A 26,864-nucleotide genomic window follows, 5' to 3' on the forward strand; every position below is an offset into this window, starting at 1 on the left:
GTCTGACTGCATTTCTGTCCTCTCCTTCAAAATGTGAAACTTACATAATTTACATAGTTTTTTTCATCTGTGTGTATGTGCATCTGCGTGCAAAACAATCTATGAATATACCGCACGGATTGCAAAATTTTTTGTACCCACTAGTCATTTCTGCACAAAATATGTGAAATTGGGGCCCAGGTGTAAAAATACCGAAATTATCCTTTAAGCAGTAAAGCTGTTTGCAAGACACTCAACAATATGTGTAGGTGCTATTTCACTCCACTGCAAGCATGAGGATAATCAGTGCTGGCGGGCTGACAGAAAAACAAATACCTTCACAATGTTGCAAGTCAAGCTTTGAGACAATTAGTACTACACAGTAATATTAATTGTAAGCAGAGATCAAGAGTTTATCAAGTTTGGGGAAAGATCTGTTCTGAAATAGCGTAGAGTTCTCTGAATTCAAAACGCATTCATTAGAAATAACCTTCCAGCAAAAAATGAGCTTAGAAAATATTTTACTGTTGAAACCACATCTCTTACACTAACAATGTTGGTCTGGTAACAGAGGTGATCTCCAAGACAGTCTTCATAATTCACTCAGGTCAGCTTCCTCGATACATAGGTCACACTTGTGACAGTAATCAATAAAAAAAATTCAGAGGGCATTAGATAATGAAGACTTAGCTATTCGTAGCTCACAGATATTTTATTAGAAACCCACTATAAACAACTATAATGTAACAAATAAAATTATAATATAACATTTCTAGAATATGAAGAATCTGTCTAACCCATCATGAAAGTTATACTTAATAATTTGACTATAATTTAGAAATGTATCATTTCCAATTGAATCTAACAATAAATAAATATGTTCATTACAATAAAGTAAACTACAGTTAGCAGTGGGGGAAGAAGTTTTCAGATCCTTTACTTATTGAAAAAGTAGAAATACCACTATGTAGAAATACTCCATTATAATTCAAACATTCAAACTTGAATTTATTAGCAACAAAATGTATTTAATGTATAAAAAATAAAAGCACTAATACTGCAGAATGGTGCCTCTGTGTTATATTATTGTATTTCTGGGTCATTATTATTAATACATGTACACGTAAGCAGTATTTTAATTGAGTTGTACTACTTTTTTTAACTGCTTGTTAATATTGTTGGGTCATATTTAAAAAACTGACCATGTGTTGAGTATGTAAAATCTTAATTTGAAAAGTAACTAGTAACTATACCAGATAGATAGATAGATAGATAGATAGATAGATAAATACATGTAGTGAAATAAAAAGTACAATATTTCCCTCTTATGCTGTATATTTCCACAAGGCACAGTATACTCATAGAAGTGATTTACAACATCGCCTCGATTAAATTTTACCTTTCACCAAAGACATAACAATAGGCTCCAGCAACATTCACCTTTCCACTATTAACTTAGCTGCATATCATTGACAGAATTTGCATTTAATTATAACACATATATTTTCTGTTACAAAAGACACCACCATCATACTGATCATGTTTATGGACACTGTGGCACACTGCAGTTTCTCACTTTAACCTAATTTCCTCGCTTTCTACACAATTCACTTTTCACTTTTGCACAGTGCATCGGTAGTATGTCTTACAACAACAGCCAGTGCTGTTGCTTCCCCATCCTCTCCTCACTTTATCCTTCTAACCCTGTGATTTTTTAACTTCCCTTGTCTGTACTTCAGCAATTTTAGCAGCGGCCCCCCCTCCATCACCGCTACCAGCAGCACTCCACATCACCACCACCACCACTTCCATCAGCACCCGTCTGCCCACAGACTCGCAAACAGGGCTTTGCCGCAGGGGCCGAGAAACAAATTCTAGGCATCTTTGTCACTTCGCGAAATTCTTGGAAAACATTTGGAGTGTAATAAAGCAGCTTCTATCCCCAGCCGCTGTTTTGGTCCCCTAGCAAGTGGAAAATAGCTAAACTCTTCCTTGCACTCCCTGTTTCTCTTTCTGAGTGATGATACTTTGCTAAGGGCTACTCTCTGCCTCTCATCTCTTTCTCGTTCTTCTTCTCCCCTCTCCTCCCATCTTTTCTCCTCTCTTCACCTCTGTATTGATGATGTGGGAAACGATAGCTCACCAGGTTCAGTAGCGACTGTCCGCTGGCCGGCTATCTGGGCCTCGGGAGAAAGAATAGAGGGACAGGAAAGACTGAAATTTGGTGGATGTAAGGAATGTGAAAATGGAAGAGAGAAGATATGGAGGAGAACATAAAGCATTCCTTGTTTTATGGTGTTATTTGAGACAATTGGGTGTTGTTTGCATAACATTAAAAATGTATAAACGCATAAGAATCATCACAAGTAATAACAAATTGAGTCATTTATTTTGATATTGGTTGTTTTTTGCTTTATCATAACCACTGTTTGGAGTTTCCTGTATTTAGCAACTGTATATAATGGAATGGTGAGAAAAGGAATAGAAAGAAATAAAAGTATTTTAGTAGAGCAGTGAGAAAAGGAGGAGAAGGAAACAGAAGTATTTTAAGTCTCCTAAGCTGTCGCTCCTGGAGATGCTTTTGGCATGGAGGGAGAAATTGGAAGGAGAAGAGATGGTGGAGTATTTCTAGGCCCCAGGCGTACTTCCTCGAGCTGTTGCTAGAGGGAAATACAGCTGTAGCCAGTAAGAAGCCAAGCCAGAGAGAGAGAGAAAGAGATGAAGTGAGAAGGTGGCGGGGAGGGGTGATGAGATGATGATGAGAAATAAGGGGGAGGAATGGTGGGAAGAGTGGGGAGAGAGGAGACAATAAGTGACAAGAAGGTAGGATGAGAAAGAAAAGCAAAGAGAAAGGTGATGTGAAGATAGAGAAAAGGGAGAGTCGAGAATGTGAGAAAGAGAAGAGGTGAGAAAAGAAAACCCTCCTTCCTCTGAGACCTCGTGGAAGACAAACACATCTCGGTATCTATGAAATATCTATATATAAAGTATGTATCTATGTGGGAATATCCACATATTGCTGTTAACTATTTGAGTGTATGCAGTAATATATATAATATATTTAATGGCAAATTATTAAAAGTTAAAAGTAAAAATGGAGGGCCACACATATTATTTAGCACAAGAGCCAAGCCGAGCACAAGAGTGTGTCGGCAACCATATCTTCTCCTAAGCTCTTGGAAAGGGAGGGTGAGCGGAGCCGTTGGTTGCTATTCACAACCCTCACCACTAAATGCCACTAAAACTTACAAACTAAATCTTTTAACACAGCACTCCCTGCAGACGTTTCACATTAAAAAGGCTACCAGTCTTTAGTTTGGTTCCAGACCTATGAATTGCCCCTCACATCACCGATTTATGGGGTATACTGTAGGGTTGAGCAAACTGGTTATTTGCAAACATTCAATCAGCGCTATATAGACAGGATTAAGGATGATGTTGTTGACTTGCTTCATAGCTACATCCAAAAAATATAGCCTTGCTTGCATCAGAGCCTTTTTTTCGTTCAACATCCTTGCCCCCCCTTGCAGTTACAATCACCGGGTTAGGGCAAAACGAAACAAAATGGCCCCTCCTGTCCAACAGAAAATCCACGTGGAAGAAGTGGCAGTTCAACAAGTTAGGTAATCTATCAGACAAAACCATCAACAGCAAATTACAGTGGTAGGAGACTTGAAAACCGGGAGATGTCAAAGAGATGATTTTAAAAAAAAAATACACATGTAAAAAACTGTATGATTAAAGGATCTGTGCTTTCTGCAGTCAAGGTAAATCCCCCAGGCACTGTTCAAAATTTACAGCATATAAGTCTATGTTAGAGAGAGAAAAGCAGAGTGAGAGGTGCACCATCTCTAAAGAAAGACGAACATGATAGAGCAAGAGAGACAGAGAGAGACACATCCACTATCTATAAAAAGGGTTGGTGCAGAAGAGAGCACTGGAGCGAGAAAGGTACACAATAGAGAAAAAGGCGAGAGAGCAAGCGAGAGAGCGAGGTGTTGTAATTACTGCAGTGTACCCAGACAGAATTAGCTAGACGGACAGTGATTAACCTTTAAGGCTTGCTGGGCCATGGGAGGGAAATAATTAGATTTCCCCTCCTCTCTCTCTCTCCGTCTCACAGGGAGGCTCATCGCTTATTGCTTACAGTCAACAGAGACGGGCCGAGGCACTCCAAATAGAAATTGATACCCAAACAACAACGGCCTCAGAGTCTTGAGTGGATGGCCACGTAGTGGCACTTTGGAGTTAGTGCAGGGTGCAGAGCAAGGGTACTTCGTTCCACCATTACTATTACACCCCTGCTTGTTTGTGCAAACAAAATGTGACAAAGGTACTTCTTGATAAAGAAGTTCAGATCTTGCTTACATTCTGAACTCTGCACACTTTGCCCAATCGCTGCATAAAACATAACACAACCCCCCACCTCCCCCGCCAATCCAACATTGGAAAGGTGTCGGGGGGAAAACAATACAAAAAGCACTTTGTTTGAAGCATACTGACCTGCTAAGGACAGTAATTGTACATGATATCAACAGTGCTGTAAACGTCAGTTCCACATAGGATCCTGACATGGTAATGGCACATAGGGAATGAGCTTTATAAGTGTGTCAAGCAAACAGTCAAAACTGAAGTAAAGAATCATGACAAGGCTGACTATGACTTTAGTAAAGTTTAACTTACTTTATTTTACTATTACTATTATTTTTTTACAACAACAACTGAAATAATGGCAAAATGTTCTTGATAATGTTATTGACATAAATCACATTTGGCTAGTTTGGTTACAAACTTCTAGTTATTGTATGTTACTATTTCATTAACTGAAACGTGACACATATTCATATTGCAAACACACACACACACACACACACACTCATCCAATTAAGGCTTTTTTATTCACTCTGCTGTGTTCACACATATGTAAATTTCATTGATGTCAGGTGAAATATTTTTTTGTCCTAGATGAAATTACGTAAAATGAAAATTAAATGAAGTCTAAATGTGTTCTCAGTGTTGAAATGTGTTTTTCTCATCCTTAACTTTCCAGTTTCCGAGGAAATTCAGAGGAAGCAGCATGTCCGTCTTCAGCTGTTAAGTTAAATGTGAGAAGTACGGTTTTCATTCTTAAACGGTGCATCACTTCATGTAAAATAAAACCTTGTTTTTGACAGTTAATGGTAAGAATGTTTTATTGAAGAGCTCTTGCCAAGAACAGCTGTGCTTCGAAAGGGAGGAAATGAAAACCCAAGATAAAATCAACAGAAAACAGCTTTTATAAAATATCAACATATAAAAAAACAAGTTAAATATGAAAAGGAAGGACATTTAATAAAATGTCAATACACAGAAGAAAACCAATAAAAGTTTTGCAAAGAGTTTTATAAGGTGATTTATTACATGATACAGTCTAGTCAAGTGTTCTTTTCTTGTAAATGTCTGCTTGTGAGACAGACATGCTCCTTATGCAGTTATATTTAGCCTTAATATGTGTATCCATAGAAACAAATGAAGCTATTTCTGCACCTGAGACAAAATGTAGAGGGCAGGGTGTTAAACAGACGCATCTGTGTCTCTTCTGGTGAATTAAAGTGAGTTATGGCTTCATATTAACCCTTCTGACAGCTTAAAAAGTCAAACTCTGAGACAATGGAAGAGTGGGAATGAGAATGTTATGATTAATTAGGTTGTTTTCTTGATAATGGCATTTGAATGTTCAAATAGTTGTGTGTAAAAACCTCTAGTGACTGCACTGAATCTCTGAATTAACTCTAATACAAAGATTGGAAGCCGTTAAGCCGTCGCATTTCTCCCATTCTCAAAAAAAATAAAATTTTAATCTTCTGTATTCAATTTCATGCTTATAACTATTTCAGATTTTTCAATAAGAGCCATATGCCAGTAAATATGCTATTATTGGCTTGTGAAATCATCACTCTTAAAAGAAACTTGAATTACACAGCTGACAGAGCTCTATGAAAGTGTTTTTTCTGAGTACATAGTGCTAATCTGTGAATGTAGACACAGGCTTGCTGTTTATGCTTCATTTACTGTAACAGAGTCTCATTAAGAAGAGAATACAAAGACAACTTTGAAAGAAATGAGACATAGATGCTTTACAGTTTCACTTTCCTTAACACTGTGCATTTGTGCCTGTTACTGTCCACCAGAATTAGAACATTTGTTGTAAGTTAATGAGAAGTTTGTTTGCTTGAATCCATGATTTACATTTCCTGGTGCTTTGTAAGTGTTAAAGAGGTGCTTTTCATGTAAATGTCTGTAGTGCTGTCGTCAAGCAAGCCCAGACAATATAAAAGCAAGCATTAAAAAATGAAGTAAATGCTTAAAAATTCCTTCTTAGTCTTCTTTCAGTGCCTAGTTTTTTTTGACAAAGAGTAGGTGTTTTTGTGAGTAAAATATGCTTCCATATAACAAGAGCAGCAACCACTTTTCTAAGCCTGAATCTCAGACAAAATAGTCTAGCTTTTTTATTCAGGTCCCAGGGTGAAAAAGTTCAAAACAGCTTTTGTGGCCCCAGGGCACTAAATGAGGAAGCTTTCCTGTTGTGCTTTAGTAGACTGGGTTCCTTTGCTCCAGGCACCTTAATGAATTATCTCTCTCCGCTTCATGGCTTCATAAAGGAAATCTCTTCAGTCAAAGAGCTTCACTGAACAGGATGTCCTCCTTTGTCTTTTTTCTATGGTTTTTAACTAGTTCAACATGTAAAGTTTGCTGACATGAAGATCTTGACTGACTAGAGAATCTTTATTGAGCTAAGCACAAATAAAGGCAAGAGTTACCCCTGGTGGGCTCTACGTTTTCCACAGCTAGTAGATTAACACTTTATTTTACAATCTGGTGACTGTGGGATAACAAGCAACCAAATCAATAACTTTTAACAGGCTTGAAGAGAGAACATTGTTAGCTTGCCTCAGAAATAGCAAGGCACCCTGTGAGCATGGGCAGGTTTTGTCTCACCATGTTTGCTAAAAGATTCTTTGGATCTTGAGCTTTTTTACTCCCAAGCTATACTCAAAATATACTTAATAAATATGTATCGAAAACAGTATTTACTTTGCAGATATCCAACACTATGGTGTCAGGTCTTTTATTTTGGTTGCCTAGCTGCATCGAGAAGTAACTTAAAAACCAGGCTGAAAAGGTTCAAACTTTTGAGTCAGTTACACCTCTGACCACAGTCAAAAAGTGATGTCACGGTGTACTGAAACACCATGAAGTACATTTCTACAGCAAGCAGAAGTCAAATCAGCTGCCTCAATCAGTTTGTTCACGTTGTTGTGTGAATTTGTTATCCAAACTAACCATTTAAAATAACAAAGTCACACAATCGAGGCAGCAGTAAACCAGCAACTTCTGTGTTCTGTGAGGTAAAATTACTGTCTGGTAGCTTTGAAAGAGCATAGTGGGATATACAGCTTCAGTAGCCTGTTGGAAAGGGTTGTGTAATAGCAAAGTAAAGCAGTGTAAATATTCTAAATATAGTGTACACTTAAACTTATATTGATTTTTTTTTTTTTTTTAAGCGGGCCATGTTTTAGGTGGCTATAATATGTTTTTGCCTCATACACAGCAGTACATTGCTTAGCTTCTGTGCCAGTACTCCTGTCTGCTTCTCTGAACTTCAAAAAAATCCAAACTAATACTTAACACTTTGGCTCAACCTGCAAACTGCCATATCAGCGTCTGAAAGTTTCTAGGTTGGGATAAGGGCTTGGAGACCAAGTTTTGGGCTTGACAGTTGGCAGGGGCAGTGGCATTGGCAGATACCTGGTTCCTGTCCAACCTATCCAATTAATTTGAACCTCTGACAGTGATCCCATTTGCCTTTAACTCTTACAGTCCCAGGCCAGAAACTGCTTTTTTTGTGCTTCTTGATGACTGAAGTATTTTGTTAACTTCAAATGTAAATGCATTGCACATTTTCTTTTTCATGATGACCGGGGCTGTGTGAAAATGTAGAAAAATCTGAAATTGTGACAACTTATAAATGTACTTAGACTTCAGGTTCGCCTTGAAAATGTCTTATACAAAATGCAAGTTCTATCTCACACAGGCTCCGCCCTCTACTGGACTCTATGGGGTACTACCCCTCCTCCTATCACACGCACGTACTCGCCCACTGAAATTTTGCATACTGTAAGTAGCCGACCAATTGGACATCGCTATTGTACGTGCGTACCGTATAAATAGCGGTGTCCTCACTGCTCAGCATCCTTTTTTCTTCAGACAGACGGCAAACCGCCCACTGACTTTCACCTCCACGGATGGAGTCGCCACTCCTTGAAGCTCGCCTTTTCCCGTCGTGCCCCGGTCTGATCGCCGGGGTAGACACTCATCGCTTCTGCTTTGAACGCCAACCGCCACCGTGTGTTGACTGCCGAGCCATTCCTCTCATCTGGCGACAGCAGCGCTGGAAGCATTTCTGGCAGTGTGAGCTCTCCCTCATCTGCGAGGAGAGTGAGGAAGATGCCGGCCCGGATCCCCTCCCTGCCGAGGAGGATGCTCCGGCCCCCGATCTACCGCCTCAGTCGGCTTCACGCTCCCTGCCGTCCCTGCCGCCTCCGCTGATCGACGATGATGCTGACAGCCTGTCATCTGCGTCAGCCACCTCTACCGCGGCCATCTCGGCCATGTCTAAAGAGCAAATTAATTCCTCTTCAGTCCGTCACGACTTCCCCCCATCCCGCCTAAGCCAGTGAGTCGGCTCCGAGAGGGGTTCTATGGGCCGACTCGCCGTGCTCAGCCCGCCTTCGTCTCCCCAGCTCTCCCAGATTTTTGGCAGTGCGCCGAGGCATCCTGGGCAGAGCCGCAGCGGACGAGGGCACCCGTTGCGGGTTTGATTGATTTCCTGCGCGTGCAGGGCCACTGGAAGAGGCCCTCGCTGCCCACCTTCTTCCTCATTCTGCTGGCTGGTCAGCGGGAAGGAGGCCCCACCTGCCGCTGGCACAGGATAAGGGGACGTTGGAGTATTTTGAAAAAATATTCCAACTGGGCGCGCAGCTGGCCGCAGCGGCCAACAATCTGGGTGTGCTGGGCGTCGCGGCGGCATCAGAGTCCCCAATCGCCCCCCCCTCCTCATCGGACCAGGTGGATTTCCTGCCCCGAGCCATCGGTCAGATGAACAACCTGGTCCAGGGTGTGGCCACCACTGGTGGGTGCGTCATGTCTCTGGCCACAGTAGATTCTCGCCACGTGTGTTTGGGACTTACCGCTCTCCATGGGAAGGACTGGGAGGAGCTATTGGGTGCCCCCATCTCATCCGACAGCCTCTTTGGCTCCATTTCCTCCGCTACTCAGCGCTTCAGAAGGTTGGAGGAGGAGAAGGCGCAGCTCAGTCGCCACCTGCCACTGGCTCACGGCAAGGGCAGCGAGCCTCGCCGTCGTAATGCCACCCTCAGACGACGTGCTCGCCACCATGCCAGATCGCCGCTGTCTTCATCACCGGCTACTCAGGGCGGATCCACGGATGCACCGCACCCTCCCCGAGACACCGGGCCGCCCAGGGATCCCACACAGGCGAGGGGATCTACATCGCGGCCAGAGGAGCAGCCTAGACCCCCCCACCAGCCTACCTGCGGCTGGGGGAAGAAGCGGCCGCTGAAATGACTGGCTGAGGAAGGAGAGCAGCCGGCCGATGTGGCCGAGCCCCTCCCCTCCGTCTCTTGTCCAAGCCACTATGTTTATAAGTTGTGTGTTGCTTGTGACAAGGGTGTAAATGTACCAAATGTTTTGATTAAAACAACCTAAATTCCTTAAAGAGCTAATTCCTCCCCACCAACCCCTTCCCAGCAAAGTGTGCTGAACACGCCACTTCAACACGGCGCGTTCACCGACGCTAAGCTAACGGCCCCGTGGCCCACACAGCTCTCCCGGCTAAGGCTGAACGAGACGGTGGTGCGGCCCGGGCATCCACAGTGCTTGCTACGCCGCCTGAGCTGCGACACACTCCGCTTCCGCGGCATGACGGCCGAGAAACAAGCCGCTCTTGCCGTAGAAGCGGCACAATGCAGCTATCTGATCCTAGCTTGCATTCCCAGCGCGCCTACGTGAACCCGCTCGGGCGCGCTGCTAGCTCACCGGCAGTGTTTTTGTGCCACACAGACATACACGCTAAGCTGCCGAAAACTGCTCCAACGAGAAGTCGCAGCGCATCACGGAGTATCCGTGGTAGCAGCAGCCTAGCCCGCTATTGCCGGAGAGATGCTGTCACTAGCCACGTCTCTCCCGTTATAGCAAAGCAGGGAAGATTGCTCGTTGCCTCTGCGAGCCGAACAGTGGCCAACAGCTGTGGAGAGGAGAGCTCCCCGGCTCGTCACTGCTCCTCTCGACAGTTCTGCTGATAGTGAACGCGTCACCTTAGACGCTACTACAACACTGTTGCAGGCAATGACGTCAACGGAGTGTCCGGCCGTGGTTTGGCCGGTTTGGCCCTTTCGATTGCGGCCCCCCTTGGGCCAAACTCCCATTTATGGAGGATTTGGCGGCAATTTTGCCGTATCCCACTGTCTTTCCAGGGCATCAAGGAAGCCAACCTGTCCTCTCAGGAGGAGGTGGACTTCCTGGCCACAGAGATTCAACAGCACCTGCAGAAACAGGCTATCTCTGTCGTTCCAACCCACGACACGTACAAGGGTCTTTACTCCACGTATTTCCTGGTCCCCAAGAAGACTGGAGGCTTCAGACCCATCCTGGATCTCCGCTACCTGTACCAGCATATTGCACGGAAACCGTTCCACATGCTGACACTCAGGAAACTGCTAGAGCTAGTGCAGCCCGGCGATTGGTTGACGACCATAGACCTGAAAGACGCCTACTTTCATGTCGAGGTGGCCCGGAAACACAGGAAGTTTCTGCGTTTTGCCTTCCAGGGGGTGGCGTACGAATACACCAGACTCCCCTTCGGCTATTCACTGGCCCCATGCACATTCAGCAAGTGCGTAGACGCCGCACTGCTACCATTGCGCGATCAGGGCATGAGAGTCTTTTTCTACTTAGACGACCTCATTGTCATGGCCAGGTCAAAACAATGGGCAATTTTCCACACAGCTCAGTTGATTTTGCATCTGAACAACCTGGGCTTTGCAATCAACTGAGAGAAGAGCTCCCCCTATCCCCGCCAGGAGGTGGAGTATTTGGGGGTTGTGCTCAACTCAGCCAGCCTGAGAGCTCATCTGTCGGAACTCAGACAGACGACCCTTCTTCAAGTGGTCCGCAAGCTCCAGCTGAGAACTGCTGTGACGGCGCTGTCAGTAATGCAGCTGCTGGGGCTCATGGCAGCAGCCCATCCAGTAGTTACCCTGGGCCTGCTACACATGCGGCGGCTACAATGCTGGTTTACCAGCCTGCATCTAAACCTCAAGAGGCACAAGCGATGCATGGTGACGCCCCCCCAGTCAGTACAGAGGGACCTGCGGTTCTGGGGGTCCTCCTGGGGAGAGCCGACACATCAACCAACTGGAGCTCCAGACGGTGTTTCTGGTCCTCCAGCACCACAAAGCCCTAGTCCAGGGCAGGCACGTGCTGGTGAGGACAGACAACCACACGACAGTCGCCTACATCAACAGACAGGGCGGAGTCCGATCCGCAGCTCTGTTGACGTTAGCAGAGGACCTATGGACATATAATACAGCATATCTGGTCTCGCTTCGGGACGGCACAGGTGGACCTGTTTGCCAGACGGCACAACACCCACTGCCCGCTGTGGTTCTCGATCCTACCACAGGACAGCCCGCCCTTGGGCGTGGACGCGTTTGCACACGCGCCATGGCCAAAAGGGCTGCTGTATGCTTTCCCCCCACTCCATCTCATCCCCCCCCTGCTGGAGAGGGTGAGACAGGAAGGGTTGTCAGTCATCCTGGTAGCCCCCAGCCGCAGATTGGCGGGGTGATACGCAGAGGTGACGCAGCTGGCAGTGACGGAGCCCTGGCCTGTGCCTCAGGTCTGGGGGGCTCTGTCACAGGAGTCAGGCGCCATAGGCACACTGCCCCTACGAGCCCCTGGAACAGTCCTCCTTGAAGATGCTATCTCTCAAGACAGCCTTGTTACTGGCTCTCACCTCTGCCAAGAGGGTGAGTGAGCTGTGCGCCCTGTCGGTTCATCCCAGCTGCATGCTGCTTCGTGGTGACCACAGTGCAGCAGTGTTAAGACCGAACCCCTCCTTTGTTCCTAAGAACATAAGAAGCTCGTTCAGGTCGAGGACCATACATTTTGATGCCTTCCACCCTCCGCCCCACCCTCGGCCTAGGGAGGCGAGGCTGCATCTATTGTGTCCTGTGCGTGCCCTAACACATTATATGAAGCGCACGGCCCCCATTCGACGCACTGATCAACTGCTTGTTTGCTTTGGTGATGGTGCGATCGGTAAAGCTCTAGCGCCTAGCCGGATGGCTTTATGACTGTATCTCACAGGCCTACGTGCAGGCGGGGAAAGACCCACACGAGGTGTGGCTGTGTCAACGGCCCTCTTCAACGGGGTGAGCGTCGAGGAGATTTGCACAACGGCATCGTGGTCTTCACCATGTCCATTTGTGCGTTTTTACCTCTTGGATGTGTAGGGCTCCTTCTCAGGATCTGTGCTCGCAGGTGCGACTCAGGATCTGTGAGGAAGGAGACTGGTGTCTACCATAGACTACCGATTGTCGGGGAAAACATTTTTACACTGACTGTGATGACCCCTGTAAGGGGTCAGGACAGTTCAGGTGTTGGATCTGGCTGGATCAGATCCATCTGGTCATGCCAAACCCCTAGCGGTCTAGTGAACTTTCTGAGGGGTGGCCCACTGCCCCATCACTTAGGATGGAGGCAGCTTAGGGCCTGTGGCTGGTGACCTGTGGCCGATCGTGTCAGTGAGGTGAGCTGTGGCTTGTCGCAGCTGGGCAGACAGTCATCGGGCTCCACCCACTGTACCCATAGAGTCCAGTAGAGGGCGGAGCCTGTGTGAGATAGAACGAAGGTTACGATATGGTAACCCTAGTTCTATTAGCACAGGCGGAGCCCTCTACGATGGAGCCCTGCCGCTCCACCACCGTCTGCTGAAGGGTTGGTTGGATGCTGAGCAGTGAGGACACCGCTATTTATACGGTACGCACGTACAGTAGCGACGTCCAATTGGTCGGCTACTTACAGTATGCAAAATTTCAGTGGGCGAGTACATGCATGTGATAGGAGGAGAGGTAGTACCCCATAGAGTCCATATCGTAACCTTCGTTTTTAGAATCTTGAAAGTGCTGAATATGATGGCTCATTATAGAACACTAATCCAATTAATCGGTGAAATCTGTGATGCCTACAATAGCATCACGAACACTAAAATAACAAAGGTAAAAATTTATTAAGTACAACAACAAACCTTTTCTCATAGTGTTTAACTACAATCAAACTCTGTCACTAACATTCCTGACTTCATAGAGGCTAGGGTCAAAACCTAGAATGTAAAAATCTTACAAAGGCACCATAACTGATAAAAAACAGAGGCAATCAGTGAACTCTTTCCAGCACCATTGGGAAGAATGAAAACTTGGTACGCAGTTATTGCTTGGACTTGGACTTAACATCTGTGGAGGTATCAAGAATGATTGCTCATTTTTCTGGTAAGGACCAGAGCTATTGATATGTAGCAAGACACACCAACAGTTCACGAGCAAGCCTCACTTTAACAGTGGGACCGCTAGGGTTAAACTGTTGAAACTTTTATAATACACACTGCGTCTGATATGTTGCTCAATTGAACAAAACAGTTTGAATTCAGTCACTTTGACTAGGCAGTGTCAACATAGCCGGGGTCTTTAGTGAGGGAAGGTCAACAGCACACATTTTCTGAGCAAACTATTAAAAGTGTGTACTGTTGGTCATCATGAGTGAATAGACTATCTTTATTCCAAAGTCTTTATTGAAACCATTCATTCTGAAGACTTGCGGGTACTCGGGGTGACTGCTGTCCCTCCTTTGGGCTTTGCAGCAAATCAGATGTCTTGCTCCAGTGTGTGTGGAGCTGAGAGCTCTCATTATCTGAGTTCTCTCCTCAGGATCCTGCCCTCTGTGGAGGCACTTCCTCCTTAAACCTCCCTTGACTCCATCTATCCACCCTCCCCTCTATCTCCTCTCTTTCCCGCTCCCCCTCTCTGTTTCTTGCTGCAAGCAAAGGTCAAATTAATTCTTTTTCATAATTTCCTGTCAGCAAGATTCCTCCCTCGGAGACTCCATCCATGGCTCAGTGCCTGAAAGATGTGATTAAGGTGAAGACAAAGTGAATACCTGTGTCTGACAAAGTGAATAATGCTCTTTTTTCTTCTTATCCATATAGATTATATAAAATGTATGGTAATATCACACATAATAAAATCTCCCACAGTTTCATTTTTACTCTTCTTTGAATATGGATGCCATGGGTGACCGTCCACATTAGGAGCTAATACGGGCTCACACTCACAAAGGAAATGTCATTTAGAAGCAAATAGCTTCACTGCTCAGACGCACAGTGTGCCCTAAACTTGCTCATTAACACTGTGTGTCTCTGATGGTCTCAAAGCCTAAACGTAGACATCCACAATATAGCTACACACCTCAGATGGTAATAATGTTATGAAATACAAAGAGTAATTGCATTCCCTGTTGTGAAAGCAAAGGCTCCTTTCATTAAGGCATGAATTGAAACTGGTCTCGGTAATGAAGGTAGAGCAGACACCCCATAGCTGGTATGGCATTCATTCAATCAGTAAATGGAGTCTGGTTGCATTTAGAAATGAGACAGGACAGAAGGAAAAAAAAAGAAAATGAGCGTAACTATTGCGCCATATTGGAAAGAATCCCCCCTCCCCAAAAAATACTTTTTCATAACCTCAAGCTGTAATTCTCCTTGACATGCACTGAAGACTCCCCGCTCAGGGCCCCCAATTACAGACTTTTCTCCTCACTCCAAACGCTTTACAATGGACTGCCGGTCAGCCATTTTCTTTTTTCTGCAGGAAAAAGAGCGAGAGAGGGAGTCGAGCAACGTCAAGGTTAGGCAAAACACATTTCATCTAGTTCTACCCCAGGAGAAGCAAGAGATGCATGAATGCAACAAACCCACTTACCTCCAACTCTGACTCGCAAGGACACACTAGCGCAGGATGCAGCCAGAGTATGAACATGTGCAGATCTCTTAATGAAGGTGAAGGAACAAGGGCACCGGCGGAATTTAAAACCATGTGACGAAACGAAAGAAGGAGAGAAAATGGTTTGGAATAAAGAGAGATAATCAAGAGAGAAAAAGAGAAAGGCAGAGGAACAAGAATGTGCACAGGTGGCATAGCTTGAGGCACAGTACCGGCACTCTAGGGGTGTATGTGTGTGTGTGTGTGTGTGTGTACACAAAACAGATTTGCTTTGACAGGTCTACTGATATCACATGAGATGTTGTGCTCTTTTGAGAGAGTCTCCAGAGAGTACTGTCCAATTGAGTTTGAGGCATTTCTGTAGCTTGTACCCTATGTGACTGCTATAACGGGAGATTTGTAGAGTGCTTAGTTGTCAGTATACAATTTGTATGTGATCTTGCGTCACAAAAGGCAAGTCTCAGCAGAGTCTGGATCTCGTCAGCCATGTAAACTTAATGAAGTTCATGCATCTTCCAGAACTGAACTGGTATGTTGGTGTGAACCTGAACTCTATGTAACAAAAGCAAACACCTCACGCCCCACCCCGCCCCGCCCCCGGTCGATGAAACCCAAATGCTCAATAGTTTGCTCTTTTATGCGTTGAGAAGTGGCGGATAAGGTTTCACTGCGCTGAGCCACATTCATTAGTTTATAGTGAAATGAGAAGCCATTAAGAAGTCATTGTATCGGTCGCCTGGCAGCACAGCTGGTTCCACAAAGTCTGCTGCCGTCTCCAGCCTCCCTGACCACCTCCGGACATCCAGGAGCCCAGACGGCATGGACAGACCAGACTCCTGAGCCCACGCCTTCAGCTTCCCAGCATTCGCTCATGATCTTACCAACCTGGATCAATAGCCATAGGACACTTACTGTACTCTGTGACTAGCTCTTACCCCATAAACATGCCTGAGCACTGGCTCCAGACTTACTCTACGTACATGTAATGGAGAAGAGAAAAATGGCACTTAAGAAGTTGTAATATGGGGGTGCGCTTATCAGTTAATATGAATTATCAGATCAGACACCATAATGTGTTTATGTTACTGTTACATTCCTGATGCTTTACTTGAGATAATAATAAGAGTATACCACACTTTTGAAATTTCCCAGCCTACTTTGTGCACACACTGGTTTTAGTTAATCTGTAGTATAAATGCATACTTTCAACTTCAATGTTCTGTCCTTTCATAAAATCGTCCCTTACTAGTTGTTGTATATTTATTTAAGCATAAAGTTGACATAGCCAGCTAAGCCAGGAGCAAGAGTGACAAACATATAAAGAATATTTATTAACTGAATCAATTTAGAACGCACAATACTATAGATGCATAAAGACAAGCATAAAAGAGAGCAAGAGAAAAGTGTTGAGTAAAAAGAGAGAGGGATATCAAGGACATTTTGAGGGAAATGGGGTGCGACGAGTAGGTACATAAAAGGAAATGATGTATATTATGCTAGTCCTGGATCATGGTTTGTGTATTGAGGATTTATGACAGTTTTACGTGTAACAGTGTAGCACCTCCCCTGATAATCCATTATTATTGTAAAATCTCTCACTTTGGGGCAAACATGATCGATGGGGAGCTGTTAATGACTTTGGCTTGAAATTATTATTACCACAAAAGTGACACAGTATTTAAAAAGGTGGTGTTTGCACAACGCGGGCATTTGTCACCTAATTACTGTAAAAAAAAAAAAAAAAAAAAGGGAACATGGACAATAATATTAGTATTTCACAATTGGAACATGTAAACTAATAAAAACTTGAATTTTGTGTGCAACATGAGCTTTCCCTTTTTACTGCATGTGTCTTCTTCAAAAATGTATTATTGCGTTCACTTTTACATTTGCTTTGAGACTGTACAGCACAATTTTTAGACAAAGCTTTTAACTGCTCAGTGCCTTAATTTGATTCTGTGTGGGCAAATTATAAGCAAAACTGCCCACTGCTGGTGCATCCATAGAGTGCTTCTATTCTAAATAATGTGATTGTACTCTTGTACACACTAATTGCCATCCCCTCTCGCAATCACTGAAAAGGCATACATGGCAGGGACTCACTGTAAAACACAATAATAATGAAAAAAAATCAAAAGCAAGCCTTGCATAAGAAACATAGATCAACCCACCCCACATCAGTTGTAATTGGTGGCATTAGTCTTTTTATGCTTGATTGTCTGCCAAAATGTCACCCTATCTATTTCCCTCTTGCCGCATTTTTCTTTTCTTTTTTCCCCTTCAACTGAAAGTAATTAAAAATTTTTGTCTTCTTGTCTCAGTGCCAAGTGTGAGACTTAGAAACAAAAACTTAAAACTGGTGGGGGGGAAGGTTGTTTTTTTAATCGTTTGTTTTTAAATAGTGTTGAATGTTCTTGGAAGCGGTGCTTGTTATTGTAAAGCACATCCTCGGCGCAGGTACTCATTCCTGCCCATTGCACAGTACTGTGCCTGCTGTGTGTTGGGTCATGATGGAAGCAATTAAACATGACAGAGAAATAACACACTGTCCTGGATGACTCATGCTCAACATTTTATTGACTGGTGGAAAAGTGGCCTCTCAGCAAAGCATACAGAGTGGTCCGAAACAAAATATACAGCAATATAGCCGACAAATTACAATAAACAAGTGAAGTGAGCAGAAATAAGTAAAAATGATATTATCTCTTATAGGTCAGCGGATTTTTGGTATATTTAAGTAGTAAGTTTGATGATTAGGCATAAAGTGTCTTTGCACATTGTCATCTCAAATAGAGAGCATATATTCATGGAGTATGCCATCAAACACCCTTTGGCTGTTCCTGGCAGTTTACAGTACCTAGCATGTATACAGAATGCCTGCTGTTATCGGTTTTAGCCATGCTGTCTGCGTGGCTGCAGGGATGGTAAAGTGAATCCATACATTTAGTAAGGAGAACTGGATACCTCTTTCAAAGATGGCGCCTCATTCATTCCATTAAAATGTGCTCACTTGATGCATAGAACGAAAAACACTTCTCTAGCTTCCTCGCGCTTTTAGACCCATATAGTTTTAGCACTGCAGTCCTTTTCCAGCTGAGGCGGTTAAGAGCATGCGTGTATGAGATTTTGTCCAAGCTGGCCGTCTTCCTGCTTGCTTGAAATGAATGGGAACAAGTAATTTAATCATACAATTCCTCTAGATTTGCCAAATGTGTTTGAGCTGAGTCATTTCAGGATATTTGTGACGTCCCAAAAATGTTATAATTGTATTACAGCCACTAATACTCCAATGATTTTGACAGGATAAATGCTTTTTAGGCCAGTGACGTGATGCTGCCAGAAGTTGCAATACAAAGTGTGGCCACTACACCAAAATTGCCTCACAGTCCAGAACTGTTCCTGGGGTTTGTGTCGGTTGGTTGGTTCAATACTTTGGTCCAGAGTGAACTGACTGATATCTCCACAACTTTTCAAGAGATTGCTTTAGTGATCCCTTAACGTTCATGTTGCACCAGCATTAGTTCAAAAATTTTACTAGCTTATGACCAAATACTTGCTAAACTGACATTCCCACCATGCTCAGCTGTACTTTGTGTTTGGCGCTAGTAAGCAAATGTTAGCATGCTAACACGCTAAATTAAGATGGTAAACATGGTAGCAACATTGGCAGCATCAGCAGTTAGTAAGACATTCAATGGCTTCGTGATAGCTCATTTTAAGGAGAACTTTACTCCCCAGATGAATTTGAGACAGCGTTGGTTTGAGCTTTGGATATTAAACAGAATTAATTGTAACTGAACTGTGCTTTTTATCCACAATAACAACACAGGACCTCAAGCTTCAGAGTCTTTTTAACTTTTATTTTAATTACTTAATAAATATTTAGAGGCAACGGTTGCCAGAGGGACTGAATATAAATGAGGATTTTGCAATTAGCTCATGATATAATTCTCTGCACGTATCACGTTAATGATACTGAGTGAATGAGTGTCTACACATGTATATGTGTATACGTGTAGGTTTGAAGTATGTGCTATTGAAGTATGTGCTATAAATACAGGATAATATCTGAAATCACATGCAAACAATTGGCGTCTTCCCGCTAAGCTTTCTTCAGAACAGGTGTCATTTTCCTTTCATTTTCCCATGCCTCATAACCAGGCCTGTTATGTGCGTGCTACAGGAGAGAAGTTTTGGGCTGAACTTGCCCTCCATTAAAGATTTAGCATGTTCACAGAGGGGAGTTATTAGAGTCAGGGGCCCCTGCTCCTCAAGAAGTTTCACATCAAGACTAGTTTGTTGCATTGTCAGAAGATTAAAGCCAGTTTGTTGAAAGGTCTTTTTGCAATTCCACATGATTGAACCCCCCCTCTTCACCTCCCCCCCAAGCTCAAGTCAGTCTCCTTGTCACTCCTTCACTCTCTTAATATTCTTATTTTCTCTTCACAGCTACGTTATAGCTGTTGTATGTTTTCATCTGTCAGTGTCTCATTTATTTTTTTGTCTCTCCACTTTAGTCGTTCTATTCCTCCCACATTGCTAATTCATTATTGCAAGAGCAGGGCTTTTCTCTAGCAGCAGCTCAAGAATCTGTTTTTATTTTATTTATATTTTTTCAATTTTATGTTTATTCAATTTTTAAAACTTTATATTCCTTCTCTTTCTCATTGTCTCTATCTGTAAGTCTTGTTCTGTGTCTGATACTGGTCAGTGAGTACTGCCAGTCGCTGTGCTCGAGGGACATTCCTGATATAATTACAGCTTTTGATTATCCTCCAGACTGACCCCGGGATGGAATGGCTCTGATGCAGCACCAGTCTGCCAGCCGCTACTACTACTGCAGCTAATGAGGGACGCCTAGTGTTTCTCACTGCTGGCTGACTCCTTGATTTATTGTTTCATTCCGTTCATACCTGCGGCTGCATTCTTGTATATTAGGAAACAGTAAATAATAATAAGTTTACTCCACAACTGACCTATCCTGTAGTCTTTTGCAGACAAGCATGCCGATGCTAAATATCAGGACGTATCTAGCAGTGATGTAGCGGCATTCTGAAAATAAAAATGCAAAATGGTTACAGTGCATCAAAGTTAAGCTTAATGATGAGATGCAAAGATGGTAACATACACTTCGGAGGACTGTGGTAGGTTGGGAGGGACGAAGTACCGAACGCTAACATCCTCCTTACTGTAACCAAGGACTGTCACTAAGAGGGTTTTTTTGTTGATGAAAGATCTTCTGCATCATATTCTGTTAATCAGAATAAAAATGTTGATTCACCCTGTACTTACTTCAGATTTCTATTCTATAACTGTGGAATTATTTTTCTGGCATAGTGCTGTTTAAAGTAATACTGCGTTTGGTAAGTATAAAAAATGTCATTCCTAAAATGGTTTGGTTCAACCAACATTAATTGAAAGTAACTAAGTACATATATTTTGGTTAATTACATTTTCTGTTACTGCACTCTATTTTAAAGGCAAATATTGTACTTTTTACTCAATACAAACTATTATTAAAAAATAAATTATGATGTAGTAGTATAGGTTAAGATAAGATATACTTTATTGATCCATTGAAATGCAACATTGAAGTGATGCTTACATTTCACTTTAATGTCCCATAATATTAATGCATTATTCTGCAATGGGCGATTCTGCATAATGAGTTTTACTTTTGACACTTTATTATCATGAGACTGATATATCTTTCATCGCTGCCAACAAACCATCCAAAACCTAAAGATAGTCAATTTACAGTTATATAAAACAGATAAAAGGAGCAAATCCTCAGATTTACAAATGTTTGGCATCTTTCCTTGACTAAAACAATTATCAATTAATTTCCTTTTGATTGACAGTCAATTAATAAATAATTTTTCAGCTCTAATCTTAATGCTCAGTTCACAAGTTTGGACAAACCCAAAAGCACTGGTCATCCCTCAGTCTGTAGAGCCGACGGCCACCAGAAGCATTGGTCTATTAATGTCAAAACATTTTTCATTGGAATAATTGACTTTAGGTTTCAAACCAGCGGGCCATAGAGTTGTCTGTGCATCCACAAAAAATGTATGCTTCTACGATTGTAGAGTAGTATTGATATACAGTATACTCCTCATTTCCCTCCTGTCTAGAGCTCTTTCCACTTCTGTGGGCTCACCCTGCATACGCTGCAGCTTTGACTTGAATTGTGTGTGTGGTTTCTGTGTGTGTGTGTGTGTGTGTGTTTGCTTTCTTGACTATAGGATTATATGTGTACAGGCAGGCATGGCAAACTCTGTATGTGCGCATATTTTTTAACCTTTATTTAATCAGAAAAGGTTGACTGAACACACGTGTGTTCTTTATTCTTTGCATTCCCTACAGAAAACAGATGCATAAATCTCCAAGGTTATCTATGGCAGCCGTGTTTTATGCTTTTTGCATTGTATTCAGCTTCACAATATCACACATTTTAGCAAATGAGGATTTGCAGAAGTCATTATTTTGAACATCAACGCATATAGAGTCTCAGTGTAGTGTATTACCCTTTTAGAAATATAGGTGAGAGGTCAGGGAAAGATCAGAGGTGAATCTGACTGCTGAAACAAGAAAGAGCCTCATTCAACTTTGATTAAAATCATCACACCCACGAACAAACACTGCAGACATGCGCACACACGGCAATACAGAATCACATCCACATTCACATACATAGTCACTCTTCAATGAGCTACCATCTATGATAAAGCCACCTGACAGTGGCAGTTTTTGTAACTTGAATACGGTCACTGCTTTTAGTTCTGTGGCTCTGTATCTGTGTGTGTGTGGATGAACAAGTATAGAGTGCCTTGTGTAGATGTACCAGCTCCCCTCCTTTGCTCATCTGTCATGTACACAAGTTCTTTATGATTTAAACAGCTTGTTGTGTGTATGCTGATTATGGGGGGAAACATAGTTGGTGTTTATAACCTTGGCAAATCAAAGGAAACCTGTGCGACCTCTGATATTCGGTTGGATACACACACACACACACTCCCAGGACCATAAACACACACACGACTGCTTGGTGTCCTAACCGTAATTATGCAGATGGAGAGAAAATAAGTGGCTAGCGAGCAACACTTTAATTTGAATTCCTCCTTTCACCCTCCATGTTTCCCTAATAGTTCCATTTACAGTAATTTGTTCCGCCTCAGGCAATGACTCATAACAAAGCCATTTGGATGTAAAACAAATGTACAACACATGTGTGCACAGACACACACACTTTTTGTCTTTTCTTTGATTTTTTACATATTTTACCTCCCCTCTTTACACTTTTCTCAGCTCCGCCTGCACCTTTTCTAGACTATCACTGTTACAGCTTTTGGCTGCAGAAAGTGTAGAATTATGGGATGTCAGTGTTTTAAGTGCTGCTGCTATAAAATGGGCACAGAGAAGCCGTAGAAAGACGTAGAATGAGGCAGGCAGGCCATGCTCTGCTGTGCCAGCCATTTACTACCCTGGCACTACAATATCATGATGCAGTGCACACTTGGGGCACATGACACCAAATCTACCCAGCAGATATTTATGAGGGATATATTATTTTTCATTATGCACACATTAAATCACCAGTTGAAATATTAGGCAAGCACTTGCTCTCTTTTCCTCCATCTGTATGATTCCACCCTAGAGCCTGAAAACATTCACAAGAACTCCTGTTTTTGCTTTAGAGTTTTATTTGCCCATTACCACAGTGACTTGGAAGTAGTTCACTTTTGAGTGCCTTTAACTCTAACATTGTCTGTTTTGACTCTGACAGACACAGTACAGATTGCTACATAATCATTTCCCAGTGGAGGATATGATCTTTTATAGGACATTCTGGTTCTTGTGTTTGACCACAGCAGTAATACCTGATAGGGAAGTAGGAACAGGGACACGGTCAGCTTCCTCAAAGTGCTCATAAAGGAAGTCCAGATGGATATCACGACACTTACCACATCACACACGCTTCCTTGTTCACCATAAGAGATACCATAGATATGTTTTATGGGAATTAACAGCACAGGTTGAGTGTTTCTCTGCTCGACTGATTATATAAATATCTCCTGACAACAGTTTGACCTGTGCAAGTTTCATATTGATTGGGATATGAGATGCACTGCTAAATGTTCTACACAAACTTCACCGCTGCCCCTCATCTGTTTCACGCCCACACTATACTTGCTAACCCTCTTGGAGATAGAGGTTGTTCTACAGCAACAATGCCTTGCTTCCCTGTCACACATGAACTGCATAAACGTGTCGGAACGAAGGTAACTGACATGTAGGTGTAAGTGAGTCACTGTTTGCTCTGTTGAGCACACTGTTGATCCGTGCATACTCATTTGGACTGTGGACCCACAGGACTAGGAATTGAGTTTCCCAGAATAAGAATGTTTATCTTGGATCTCTGGCCTGGTCTCCTTCAGCATCTTCTTCATGCAGTGATTTGAAGCCTCTCGAAGGGGGAATATTGATTTACATTTTGTATAAAGTTAGATTTAGTTTAAAAGACCCCTTAACTATTTTTGACTAAGTACATTTCAGCTATATTCTACACCCATTGTGTGTGCTTCTCAACTGGAGCGTATCTATGTTCCCCAGCTCAATATCCTTTTAATATGACTCATTAAGGAGACCTGTCAAAGAGTTTTATGTTTGCAGCAATGCTTTTTCCCTATGTCAGATTTTCAATGTATGTTTCTATGTTTTTTATATGTTGAAATCAACCACCGACACCTACCTATCTATAAGCTTACCGATGTTATACTCCTTGAAACCCATACCCTCAAATTAGCAGGCAAGACAGTTTTCTTGACTTTAGACATTGATATATCCACAGTGGCTGAACAGATTTTTACCATTCAGACTGCATTAGAAACATTCATCTCCCTTTGTTATTTAAGAACTGTGAAGTTAGCCCTTACCACCTTACCTTAATCTTACAATGTTCCATTTTTATCATAGGACCAAGGGATTCCTTCTCCACCATAACTTATCATATAGGCCTGTTTTTAATTGTTTACAAACTATACTCTTACAGAAAACTTTAATAATTCTAATGTTATTTGATGACAGCCCTTCAATTAGAAGACCTGTCAGTCTGTGTGGGAGTGATAGGAGGTCCTAATCCAAACCTTGATATGGCTCGCATGGCTAGAGTGTTGGTAGCAGACATGGAGCAACATTAGCATTAAAAAAGATTGGTGTTTCTACTTTTTGTCTGTGAAACACAAAACTCATTTGGATGTAAAGGTCCAGAGAAATGTTGCATAGGTCTCCTTTTTCATGCATCTCTTGGAGATGTTTCAACATTTAAACCAGTACATTGCCTCTGGTTTGTGATGGTGCTGCTGCTTCTTCTGAGATGTCCTCTTGAATTTTATGTTCCTGACAGTAGGCTATGTATGTGAATACTTACATTTAATGACATTTACATCTGATAAACAAGGGCCCTACAATCCTCCATATCACTGCTGCTCAGTGCTTAATTTGTACATTATTAGGTGCTGGAGCGTGTGAAATGTGCTGCCCGCCAAAAATAATTAATTAATAATTTATGATCAAATAAATAATTAGGCTATTTAAAACGCATGGCATACCTGCACATTGTTTTAAAGGGCGAACAGAAACCATTATTAGCTACCAAATCAAATAGTAAATAAGGAAATCCATTAGACTTACCCTATTAGGCTAGATGAAATCTTGGATTTTATTTGTGTAGAAGGGCAGTGAAGTGACGGAGCGCACTTTAGAGGTGCCGGCACAAACTAAGCACTGCCGCTGCTATTCTTAGACACTTCAAACTCACCGGCTGAGTCCCGTCTAGTCATAGACTTCATTGTGCATCTTTTGTGTGTGTCCTCTGGGAGTTTCAAAGAGACGATGGAAAACTGGTTGGACCGAGGAGCTGGTTATGATTCTCTCATAATTTACCATGTTATTAAAAGATGAGACTTACAAGCCTGTTTGTTGTTATTTAAATGTGCAGCGTCGGTGCAGTTGCTTATCTAATGATGATAGCTGCATGAGATATTATCATCATTGCTCTGCTGTACACACCTTAGCTGGTCTACTAAGATACTGAAGCTGATGAAGGTGCATGAGAAAAGGATATGTGGATATTACAGGAAAACTCTTCTGCCTCTTTTGGCAAAAATGAGCATCACGACAACAAACACTGATCCTGACCAAAAAAATAATTTCACCTGCTTTTTATGAAAACAGATGAAAATAAAAAGTAACTTGGAAAAATTATCCAGGCAAAATATTTTTTCACCTGTTCTTAATAAGTCATAAACACAGGAGAGAAAACAATTTATATCAAACTCATCAGATTTTGTTTCTCACTTGCCTCTCAGGACTTCCATAGACACTTTGTTTCTTATTTAGTTTTTATATTTGTGAGTGAATGGCTGGTTTGTTAACGACACAAAACACAATTCTTGTTTTGATTGTGTCTTTAGATTATTTCTATAGTTGAATGAATATTTTTAATGAAGCTCTCAGTATTTAATTGTATCGCCTCAATTTCAATTTTGATATAGTGTCAGTGGAAGACAGTTTTTTGATGGTTTTCTCATTATTGATGAGTTAGATTGAACTCTTTTCAGTGCCCTTCCCAAGAAAAAAAAATACAATAGTTTGACAGATTACACAACAGAAAGACACATCTTTCGCACAACACCAAGAAAGATGATAGTCATCAGCTGTTATTATGTTCAGCTCTGGATGCTATCCATCCTTGTTTACCATCACATGGGAATGCTGGGCAAATGTCAGACAGATGCTTCAAAGTTCATCACAATGGACCATTTTATGACAGGAGGTCGTCATTTAAATGTGCATATACACACATCCCCCCATGTGCAAAGACCTCAAACTACAACCATCATCCACCACCTTTTATAGATGCCATAAAGATGCATTAGCTAGATTTTCCTTAGCCCTTTGTAAATTAGCCCTTTGTCAGTTGAAACTTGAGGTCCATCAACAAGTGACCTTTTCAAATATCCGGCCTCTGTCAAAATGGAAGTATGCAGCTGCATAGTTTAAATCTGACTAGCAGCCAAGAACGCTGACTTTTTCATCACCTCCATATTTACAGCCCAAACCGTATACAGAGAAGGCACTTAAAGCCAATCTGTCTGACTCTCCCATCTTTGCAAAACATTTTTCACCTTCTGCAAAAGAACATGAGATGACGTGTCAGACTCCTTCCCACACATTCCATCTCTTTTTCATAATCCCTCTTTCTGTGCTTTCTCCCTCTTGCTGTCACTCGCTGTCTTACTCCTCTCCTGTACTTCTGAACTTTTCCCTCCTTAATCCTATTCCCTAAAATGGCCCTGTGTGTCTAGCTAGCTGGCCCAGGCTGCAGTGGGAAAATTAAGGCCCAGCCGTTCGGTTTCCAGCCAAGTGTAAATGAACAGACAGGCAGAGAGAAAGGAGAGAAGTAGGAATGGAGACAGAGAGAAGGGGAAAGAACCACCAGCAAATGGACAAAGAAAATAAGATGGGATGGTGTGAGAAGGGATTGAAGGGACACTGTCTGCTTCATAACCTTCAAACACTGAACATCCCATCCTTTTCTTCTTTTGGCCGTGTTCTTTGTTGATCTCTGCCAATGCTGTCTCTCCTCCTCTAGCTATTTCATGTTGCCATGGGCTCTAATTCATTGGTTCAATCTGACAAGTCATTACAGGCCTGTAATAAGGGTGGCATTTATCTGATGCAGGACTGTCCTCATCAGAGAAAAAG

At 42.5% G+C, this 26,864-nt stretch overlaps 1 protein-coding gene across 4 annotated transcripts in view; it reads left to right on the forward strand.

Annotated features, from left to right (window-relative positions):
- samd12 (sterile alpha motif domain containing 12) overlaps window positions 1-26,864 on the forward strand; it is a 125,296-nt gene that overhangs the window by 48,794 nt on the left and 49,638 nt on the right. Inside the window, exon 5 of one of the 4 annotated variants that reach the window (XM_038725411.1) lies at window positions 4,103-4,216. The exons of 1 other annotated variant lie outside the window; for it this stretch is intronic. In XM_038725411.1, the coding sequence (XP_038581339.1) occupies window positions 4,103-4,167 (65 nt within the window). In that variant the 3' untranslated portion in view covers window positions 4,168-4,216. Of the gene's footprint in view, window positions 1-4,102; window positions 4,223-5,029; window positions 5,359-26,864 lie in introns of those variants that run through there. 2 more of the 4 variants (XM_038725407.1, XM_038725409.1) reach the window with 2 other exon arrangements.

Source organism: Micropterus salmoides, unplaced genomic scaffold (assembly GCF_014851395.1).
Source record: "Micropterus salmoides isolate LMB-PRFRI ecotype aquatic unplaced genomic scaffold, ASM1485139v1 Ms_hic_scaffold_17, whole genome shotgun sequence".
NCBI lineage: Eukaryota > Metazoa > Chordata > Actinopteri > Centrarchiformes > Centrarchidae > Micropterus > Micropterus salmoides.